Genomic DNA, 10,926 nt, shown 5'->3' on the forward strand with positions numbered 1-10,926 from the left:
CGTTATCACCATAGTTACAGTTCATGGAATTTTAACAGTTTATCATACTACACCTTAACACTATTTTTATTACTACTTGTGCTTAGCCTCTTGTTGTGGGTTTGGTACTACTTCTGTTAATATTCAAGTTTTGCTTTGCTGCTCAAAAAAATCATTAACACCATTTTAATTTTATGTGAAATGAATTTACGTAGTGAAAGTGAATTGAATTGAGTTGAGTTGAATTTGAATTCGTGTACACCGCTTTAATAGAATTTTCATATAAACAACATTTTTTGAATGAGGTGATAAAATCTTAGTTTACGTTTACTCCTATCACATCCGGGGAAAAAATTGAGGAAAAAATGGAATACATGAAATGGTTTATAAAAAATGGTTTGAATTCGAATACAAGAATGAGAGGGAGGCAAAAGGAAGAAAATGGAAGGAGGAGATAGAGTCAAAGGATAATAGTTGAAAATTTTGTCAATTTGAAGTACAACCAGAAATACTTGGGATGTAACTAGAAAATATCTAAAAAAATTGTAAGGCGTCTCAGAATGATGCCATGCGACATGTCAGTAACATTTTATGAAGATGCCTCACAGGACATAGAATAGAAAAGTATATGCATTAGATGTAGAGAAAGTTCATTCCAAATTTGTTTAGCTATTTACCTTCAATAGGCATAATACCATAAGTGGTTTTGAAAACAAGTGAACTAGCAATGCTATCCACTATCCATATTGTTAACCAGCAATGGTGTTTTTTCGTCATGAGATTAAATCCATGTCTAGTGTTTTGATTATTTTCCTAGCACTGGTATTTTTTTCATGCCAAAATGACATTAATTTTGTTACATGGCCTGAAAATAGTCACATACCTTCCAAAACCAATCATGGTACTTCTAGGAACATAAGTTTTGGACAAACAAAACATTTAAAACAATGAATTCGACCTACTGTATTTTCTTAGTCTCATGATTCCAGTTATTGTGGGGGATCCTCCCCAACAAGAAGTTTTCATCATCATCATTACTGTCAACTAAAGACTAACTACAAATTCTTGTGTGGGCGAAAAACATGCAAAATCTTCCCGGGATTCCAATGAAGTAATGTTCTGCATAACGTTCGATGTGTTGTCCTTCATGAACACGCAACCCAACCTCATGGTAAATAATGAACCTCTTTCACTGGACATGATTATAGAAGTTTCAGTCCACCTGTTACCTCATCTACCACTTCAACAGGTCCTGCACATGAACATCATGTTAAATGGAACTATTTTGAGCTGTAAAAAGAAAAGGAAAAGCTAAATTGACATGAAAAAAAAAATAAATGGTTATTGTATTAGAGGAGAGAGTTACCGAGAATTGCCATCACCGTTCTTGAATCTAGAAGAAACATAAACAAGAAAATTAACTATGATAAGCACATTAAATATAAACAAAACATTTATATCATACATATACAAAAGTAGAATATGCAACAAAAAAACAAAAGAAAAGGCCGTTACTCATTCTGATTACTATTTAACATGTAAATCCAAGTATCTTTGTAAAGTTATAAACAGTACAAAGGAACAAACTACATATTTATTTTCTTCAAAATGCAAGCATGGATAGCCATTTTCAAGCATGGATTAAACTTCAATATATAAGATGAGGATAATGGAGAGATGTATATTTCATTTTAGAAGATTGCTTGAAAACTATAACTATTTCAGATCTAATTGTACATGGCTTTTATAGACACAATCTAATTGAGATCCAACCAATATACATGACCATTTGCATCGAGGGTGATGCGTTCAATTTTTTTTAATACTGCTATAAAGCAGTAAAATAACACACAGGTAAAAGTTCCAATTATGTGGACAACATTACAAATCAATCAATTAAAATGAAAATAAAGGTAGTTCCAAATACTCACTTGGTGCAATCTGTGTTCTACCAGCATCAATTGTGATATGAGTAGGCAACTTCAGAGATTTAGCCCTTTCCTGGCACATCGAAAGACAGTATTACTAATACAAAAGCTATCTTTTGAAAGGAGAGTTATGCATAAAAATAAAATTTAAGATAAATTGGATGAAAAACACGAAAGAACCTAATTTTGGAGATATTTAAGCGAACTATGGAAGAGGATGCTAAAAAATACGACAAAATGATTTGTAGAAAAAGATAATACCAGTCAGTATATCAAATAAGTTTGTGTAAAATCAGTAAGCAAAACAAAATAGTCCAACCTATTAGAGGTTCTGACAGTATCTTGACAATAACATAATAAACCTTGTTTATGCTATACTTTTTTTATTGAAAAATAGCCTAGTGATTTACATCCTGGTAGATTACCAAAATATCTAACTGAGATTATTAAACTTTCCACAAGAGTTCTTTTTAGAATAATAAAAGACATTTAATTTACAAGTTTAAGAAAGCAAATACAATCAGTGTTATTAGAATAATAAAAAAAATACAAAATGCTCATTTACTTCTAGTTCAAAGTTTAAACACAAACAGATCGTCTTTTAGGGTGGTCAAATTGTATGCTACTCATACCTACTCTCTACCTTGCTTTTCATTGTATATAGCACAGATTACAAAATCTTATTCAAAGTTTTCATATCTATAACTTCTTTTGTATTTTTGCATACAATTTAATCCAGTCAGAACCTAATGATACCTAATTTTTGCTATTCATACCTAATCCAGTGTTATTAGACATAATCCTAATGATATCATTCGATTAATCTATTCAGCCTAATAAATTAAAAGGATATTTTTCATTTAATTTAGTATTTATTATCAAAATATTTCTGCTAAATGAATTTCTCCACTTCCCCTCCCTGCCCAATCATTGTATAAAGCCCAAATTATACACTGCTACTTATAGAGAGCTATCACTTCACAAGGATTATTTAAAAATCAGCCACAACATTTATTTTGAAACAGCTTTAAAGTCCAATATGATTGCAGTGTTAGTAAGCATAGAGGTTCATTCTCTAAGTTTCAAGTTTGAATATAATATTTTCACAGTTAAGCCCAAGTTTCATGTCTTGCATTGCTCAACGAAAGCAACCCTTTTCTAGTCCTCCTTTACTTTCATTGACTACAAACACTTTAGACAGTTTCTACAAGTAGAATAACTGACCAAAATCTACTATTTTTATGATGTGTATTTTCTATTTTTCTCCTACTCGCTGAACTTCTCTTGCATACATCCCCACCAACAGCAACCTTAATAGTGTTTATTTGGTGTCATAATCACAGTCAATAACCGACCAATGTTCAGCAAGCAAGTATGCAATAAATATCTTAGAATAGATTGAAAGAGATCATAGTTAATGTTGCGCACAAGATTTCCCAAAAAATCAAACAATACTTACTTGCAAAGCCAGCATATCTTCTTCACTTTCAATTTTGACAACAACCTTAGGTTGTGCAGACATCTCCCACCTGCACATTGACATTGAAAAACTTGAGAATGAACTATGAATATATATAATTCAAAGATGACCAACAAGATCAATCAATGACATTACCTGTTTAATGCCTTTGGAGCTCGGTAAAGAACCTTTTTGTAGAGACCCAATGTTGCATGACTACAAAATGAAAGAGAGATAAAAAAACAGAGCTTGACCGTTTATATTTTTTTCCGGATTAAAAACAGAACAGGAGCAACAAATAAGGTGAAGTTCACCCTTCACACGAATGAGGGATCTCTGTTAGTGTACTTCTACAAACTAGTAGAATAAAGAGTTTTAGTTAGTCTAATGTGTCACACTCTAAGCAATAATAATAATCTTTTTGGAAGGTATTCATTATTCAAACTTTCAAATAAAGTAAGCGAGTAATTAGATTGACATATTTGAGCTTACCTACAGGCATAAGCACTTATGATATTTAGTTGAGACTTGAGAGAGCTTATGGAAATAACTTATTTCATGTCCGTAATAAACTGTTTTCAACTCATTTTCATAAATTATCCAGGATAGCTTATATAACAACGTATTGACTTTATTTTAACTTTTATCAAAATAGCTTATGGAAATAACTTATTACATGTCCATAAACTGTTTTCAACTCATTTTCATAAATTATCCAAGATAGCTTATACATACAGTTTATAGCTTATAGAACAACATTTTGACTTTATTTCAACTTTTGCTATCGAAATAGCTTATACACAAGTCTTTATATAATAAGAACTTAATTAAGTTGCTTATCCAAACAATATCAAATTAACAAGAACAAAGACTACATACCTGCATTGAGCTGCAATCTTTCCTTTACCCATTTTAAGATCATTTCTAACAACAAGTATCTACACAAAAAAGAACAATTTTTGAAACAAACCATTAGAATAAAGTTAGTAATTTGAATAAAAAATAGGATTTTCTGTAAATTTACCATCTTAAAATCTTCGAGAATATCAGCAAGCTGTTCAACCTCAAGTGAGTCTTTGATTTTGGGCTTACTATTCTTCTTCTGCTTACTTTTCTTGTCATCATTGAGAAGTGAAGCATCTTTGTCTTTAGAGAATAAAAATTTCTGTGAGAAGATGAAATTTTTGTGAGAACCAATGAAGTAACCCAAAGCAAGATAACCAGCGCCAACCAAAATTGCACTCAACCATGACATTTCCATTTCAATCAGGCGAGGATCAGAATTGGGATTTTAGGGTTCCGGAGAAGAGGAGAGAAAAACAAACCACTGTAATTTTCGGCAATAACGCTCACAGGGACGAAGTTAGGGTTTGGAAACTGCTAGTTACACCTCCACAATCCTAGTTACACATCATAAATACTAACTATTTAATTAGTTAAATAAAATGTCAATTCTTTACTGTTTTATAGTTTTTTTTTTTGTTGAAAGAAATAGTAATTTTTTTTTGAAGGGTACTATTTTATAGTTTTTTTTTTTGTCTAAGCATATATGCATACATAGTGTATATATCTTAATTTATTTTTTGTTTACATAATGTAATATCTCAACGTATGTACTTAAACTTTCCGTTGTTCTTTCAAAAAATGTAAACTTACTACGACGTCCTTCACAACAAAAGAATATACTAACTACTACTATAAATTGATAGTTTTAAAATCTTACTGACAGTCAATTCAAGTACGTTTAAAAAAAAATAAAAAAAATCAGTTCATAGATGTTTTTCTATAGTTCTTTTTTGATCAAAGTACATTAACATAATTTGATTTTGTATAAACGTGCTTGAGATAATAAAATTAATTTAAAATAATAATATAAATGCATTTAACACTATATATATATATATATAAAAACTATAAAATGATTTGAAATAAACGGAAGTGTTTGTTTCTTAACAATCAAAATGTAACTCGCGTTCGTGAGCTTAACTCAGTTAGTATAAACAATACATAATATATGCAAAGTTTAGGATTTAAACTCCGATCACTACAAAAAAAAAAAAAAAAAACTCAAAATGTAACTCGAAACAAAAACAAAATCACACCATTCGTAGGCTCATACTCAGCACCCAAGGCATAAGACACCTTCATAAGGAGGCAACTTCGATTGACTTGAACAAAAGAGATTGCATCATTGTGAAAACAATTTAACTGTCTGAAGCTAGCATCAACATTAGTACATTTTAACTTGCCATATTCTGGATGTTACCACCTAGTGTGTATGGATTTCGTGGACTGAATGTCATTCATGCCACTTATGGAAATCATCTAACCAAATTTCATGGAAACTTAACCGTTGTTGTTTGTTGGTACCAAATCAAGTTGTTTCAAAGACCCCATATCAGCATCATAAATTGTTGCATTGTTTTGTTGTCTTAATGGGGAAAATATATTAGACCACCTCTGGCATCGTCGCTAAACGTTGCATTGTTTCAAAGAACTATTACCCTTAGAGTGTGTTTGGATGAGATAATTGAGAAATTTTAAAAAATTTAGAATTATAGGCAATTTAAATGATTCAATTAAATTACTTTCATTTTTCAATTTTTGTGTTTGGATGAAGTAATAAAAAAATCCATTTTCATCATTTTTGGACAACTTTTATAAATTTTAAAAGTAAACGTGAGTTTATTAGAAAATAAAAGTGTTTGGGTAACCATTTTTCAAATTGATTATAACCCTCAAAATCGATTCACATGGTAGCTAGAACTTGTAGCTTCTGCGGTCACGGTGGAAATTAATTCAATTTGATTTGTTATTTTAATAATAGCTGCTCCTAACTTTCCATGTTTATCCTTACTTTCATTTCATTCAATAACCATCGATTTTATAGTTTTTCTGGCTGAGTTAGCAGGTTATTATTTTTTTTACATTCAGATTAATTTTTTTTTACGGTGAGATTTAATTTTTTTCAATGTTGAGTTTCAAAGCCTATTTTTATCTTATTATGTATTTCATGGAATTCTTTTATTTATTAAGTTATCAACCTATTAAATATATAATTTAATAATCTATTAAAAAAATTCCCCTAAAAAAATCTGTAAAAGATTGTGAAAACAACTCTTGTGGTAAATAATTGAATTTAATAATACAAAATAAATTTAAATAATTATATAAAATAGAAATTAAATCTAATTTTAATATACATATTGGAGCCCTTCTTGGTAATTACACATTCAAAAATAATTTTTATTCAAACTATCAGAACATCATGAATTGATAAGAATCACTTTTATGTTAAGGCATCCAAACATAAATCAAATTATGTCAACTCACTTTTAACCAAAATCAATTCAGACAAAATCAATTCTCTTCAATATGATAAATGTACTGATTTGATTATACGTCACCAAGACAGATGTGAACTGAACTCCCATTTCTTTATGTGAACTTAATTCAGATAACTACGTTAATTGATGTTTATAAGTTTGATTTGGATATGACAACCTGAATGGATTGAGTGTTTTTAAAATCGATGTAAGAGGAAATGGAATTGGGCTTTGGAGATGTTGATCAACGTACATTGGATAGCACAAGTGAGAAATTAGAATAATGTTGTTCACACTTCACTCAATGGTAAGAAATACCATTAATTTACCAATATAACTTCAACGGCACCATTAATTTATCAATATAACTTTACCGGCAGTTAACCACTGATGAATGGACATTTACATATCTTTTTCTGATGTATTTCAGCCTTAATTGAAGTGTATATATCAATTTTTCAAAAATTAAGAACCGTAAGTAACAGATAACCAAAGTGATAGAGTGGATTAAAGAAGGAGCAATGGGACAAGGGCTATTTTGGTATTAAAATAAAATATTAGCGAAATTTTGGGTGTAACATGATGTTTTATAGGTGTAAATGTTTTATGGGTGTAACTAAAAAGACACTTCCAAAGTTCCAAATATCATTTCTCTTTCAATACAATTTCATAGGGATCATCATAATCAGGTTTGCTATTATTAGAGAAACATTTGATAATACGATGAATAGTACTGAACTATTCTACCCAATTAGTCCATTGTTGTGTTGTCAACTTAATCATGTTCAAAAGAGTAACCATGAATTGAATAGAACCAAACACATTCCCAATATAAAATGAAGATAGCTAATTAAAAAGTAAAAACTCGTAGCAGAAAATTTGCGGTTGTGGTTCTCCGCATATTTGGGAAGTTGATTATTAGTGGTGCCACCCGTAAAGATATTTTCAATTTTGCACTATCTATGATCACATTATGTGCAGACACGACTACAAAAAGACACTAGATCGTGTCTTCCATCCTCAACAAAATAATATCGTGAATCACGTGTAAATCCAAAGTACAGTTACGCCAAAGGCTAGATCACCAATTACACACATAATGTGATCTTTCATATACCACATGGTTAAAAGCTAAAAAGTAATTTAGTTTATAAAAAACCAAAACGTTCAAATTTCAGACAACTTTATCATCTGATATTTCTAAGTTCAAAGATAAAAACTGTTCAAAGTTTTATTTCCATCATTTTACATGTGTTTAGATTTGTTATTTGTTAATATACATTCCTCTAATATTTCGAAGTTCAAAGATAAAAACTGTTAACCCCAATTTGCAAGCGTTGTAAAATCATAATTAACAATCGACCACCAATCAATATCAGAATAATAATCGCCAGACAAAAAATTAAAAAATTATTAAAAGTGAAACACAAAAAGCGTTGTAATCCTAGTTTATTGAAAGATAGCTCATCATTTTTTATGTTTAACACAACTGTTTAACATAACAGGACTCAACAACTCACTCAACTAACACGGCATAACAGAAACACAAAAAGGGAGGGGGTTCAATACGATCCAGAAATAGCACCACCACCACAATCCCTAACACAGACAAAAATAAAGTTCAACGACACAGAATAACGAAAAAACGAAAACACAGAATCTAAATTCAGAGCCACCATAACAAAATGCGACCGATCTAAGAGACTTGACCGCAATCGGCGATCACAACTGGCTTTGAGGTCTTTCCAGATCCAGATCCAACTTTCTCGATCTCCTTCACGATGTCCAGACCTTCAACAACCTGACCGAACACGACGTGTTTCCCGTCAAGCCACTCGGTCTTAGCGGTGCAGATGAAGAACTGAGATCCGTTGGTTCCTGGACCAGCGTTTGCCATGGAGAGGATTCCAGGACCGGTGTGCTTCTTGATGAAATTCTCATCAGCGAACTTTGATCCGTAGATCGATTCACCTCCGGTACCGTTTCCGTTGGTGAAATCACCTCCCTGGCACATGAATTGAGGGATCACACGGTGGAAGGAAGATCCTTTGAAGTGGAGTGGTTTGCCGCTGCGGCCAACTCCTTTTTCGCCGGTGCAGAGAGCACGGAAATTCTCAGCGGTGCGGGGAGTGACATCAGCGAAAAGCTCGAAGATGATGCGTCCAGCAGGGTTGCCACCGACGCTCATGTCGAAGAAAACCTTAGGGTTAACCATGGTTGCGGGGAGAGTGAATCAATTGAAAACTCTAGAGTGAAGAATAAGAATAGGGTTAGGGTTTGGGGTTTGGTGAAGAAGAGAGTGGATATTTATAGTGGCGTGTAGTTCTGAATATCTTTGTTGGTAACCGTTTGATGGAGACACGTGGCGGGTTTTGAGAGATGGACGTAACTGTGGTTGAGTTTAGATTTGACTAGGGTTAGTGATCCGGATCCGAGGATATGCTCTCTTCACTTGACTAATTGAGTGTGGACTTTATTTTCACGCACAACCAAACGACGTCGCTTCATACTTATAGAATATTGGGTTAATAGTGTTTTTCACCCCTGTAATATATGGTCATTTTCGGTTTTCGTCTCTATAAAATTTTCTGTTTGATTTGGACCCTCGTAAAATTTTTATTTTCCGTAAAACACATCTAATAGGCCATTTTCAGAATTTTTTTCCAAAAAAATTTAGTTTTTGAATGGCCTATTAAGGGTGTTTTCCGGAAAATAAAAATTTTACGAGGGTGCAAATCAAACCGAAAATTTTATAGGGCGAAAACCAGAAATGACATATATTACAGGGTGAAAAACACTATTAACCCTAGAATATTTTTATAAGGATTTGCTAGAAACATTTTTTATGAAGGTGTCTTTTAACAAGTTATTATTTTATGAGCATTTGTTAAAAGACACCAATTAATTTTTATGAAGTTGTCTTTTAATAAAATTATAACTAAAGAGGGTTGCTAAAAGATACATTTATGGATGGCTTCTAACAAAATCCATTTTTATATATCTAATTTTGTTTTTCTTCTTCTTCAAGGTTTAATTAGAATTTTAATTGATTAATTTTTGGGAAATGCTAACCGGTGTCCCAGGGCACTGGTTAAGGATATGAAAAAGGAAATTATATAGTAGTTAATGCATTGAAATTGTGTAATTAATTGATAATAAAGTTAGAAACAGTTTCCTTTTATGATAATACTTCCTTTTATAGTATGCTTAACCCATGCCCCGAGACACCGGTTAGCAGGACCTTAATTTTTTATGATGTGTAAAACTTGTTCCTTAAATCTCTTTGATTAATTTTAATTGCAATTTTCTGTTTCCATATTGTAAAATTATGCAATAAAGAATTTTATATCCAATATAAAATTCACAATGAATTGAACTTACAAAATAATTTTATATTAAAATTAATAAAATATGAATAATTTTGTAGAATTTGATGAACGCTAGCTTGCTACCGGAAGTTTAAGAGCATTGTGATCGAGAGACATGGTGTGAAGGAGACATTCATTGTGATCGTTATTTTTTTTTACATTCTAGGGTTAATTAAGTTTTTGTCCCTATAAATATCTGCAATTTTGTTTTTAGTTCCTATAAAAATAAATTACACTTTTTAGTCCCTACAAAATTTTCCGTTAGTGTTTTTAGTCCCTGTTAAATTAAAATTTGTTTAATTATGCTTAAAATTTTAAATTTTTTAATGATTTTTTACATACTTATTTAAAACATTATAAAACGTTCCGCCACAATAAATTAGCTCAAAATTTTATTTTTAGGTCTAAATTTTCGTTAGTTTTATCTTGAATTTTTGGCGTTTTAAAAAATTCATATTTAATTCATTACATGTTAAAAAATTCTAATTTTTTATAAAAGAGATTATTATAATGTTCTTAACATGTCTGTTAAAAATCATTTAAAAATATAAAAGTTTAAGTATAATTAAACAAATTTCAATTTAACAGGGACCAACACATACTTTTAGTCCGTGTAAAATTAAAATTTGCTTAATTGTGCTTAAACTTTTAAATTTGTAACATATATTTTTCACATACTTACTTAGAATATTATACAAAGTTCCTCCGCAAAAAAGTAACTTAAAATTTGATTATTAGGTCCAAATTTTCATTAATATAATCTTGAAAATTTGGTTTTTAGAAAAATTCATATTTAATTCATTACATGTTAAAAAACTAAAAAAATTTACAAAAGAGTGTCTTACGATGTTATGAACATGTATTAT

At 30.8% G+C, this 10,926-nt stretch overlaps 2 protein-coding genes across 2 annotated transcripts; both read right to left on the reverse strand.

The window, feature by feature from the left end:
* Positions 1-683: 683 nt before the first annotated feature.
* Positions 684-4,763, reverse strand: LOC11437593 (peptidyl-tRNA hydrolase 2, mitochondrial). The gene is made up of 7 exons (XM_003607222.4): positions 4,391-4,763; positions 4,246-4,304; positions 3,523-3,582; positions 3,367-3,436; positions 1,911-1,980; positions 1,346-1,372; positions 684-1,231 (listed from the first exon to the last, which is right to left on the reverse strand). The coding sequence occupies exons 1-7, from the start codon at positions 4,625-4,627 to the stop codon at positions 1,182-1,184; spliced, it is 573 nt and encodes a 190-aa protein (XP_003607270.1). The 5' UTR covers positions 4,628-4,763; the 3' UTR covers positions 684-1,181.
* Positions 4,764-8,112: 3,349 nt separating this feature from the next.
* LOC11444406 (peptidyl-prolyl cis-trans isomerase 1) lies at positions 8,113-8,988 on the reverse strand. The gene has a single exon (XM_003607224.4). It carries the CDS (start codon positions 8,905-8,907, stop codon positions 8,389-8,391), a length of 519 nt encoding a protein of 172 aa, XP_003607272.1. The 5' UTR covers positions 8,908-8,988; the 3' UTR covers positions 8,113-8,388.
* Positions 8,989-10,926: the final 1,938 nt, after the last annotated feature.

The sequence above is a fragment of the Medicago truncatula genome, chromosome 4 (genome assembly GCF_003473485.1).
Source record: "Medicago truncatula cultivar Jemalong A17 chromosome 4, MtrunA17r5.0-ANR, whole genome shotgun sequence".
In the NCBI taxonomy this organism is placed as follows: Eukaryota; Viridiplantae; Streptophyta; class Magnoliopsida; order Fabales; family Fabaceae; genus Medicago; species Medicago truncatula.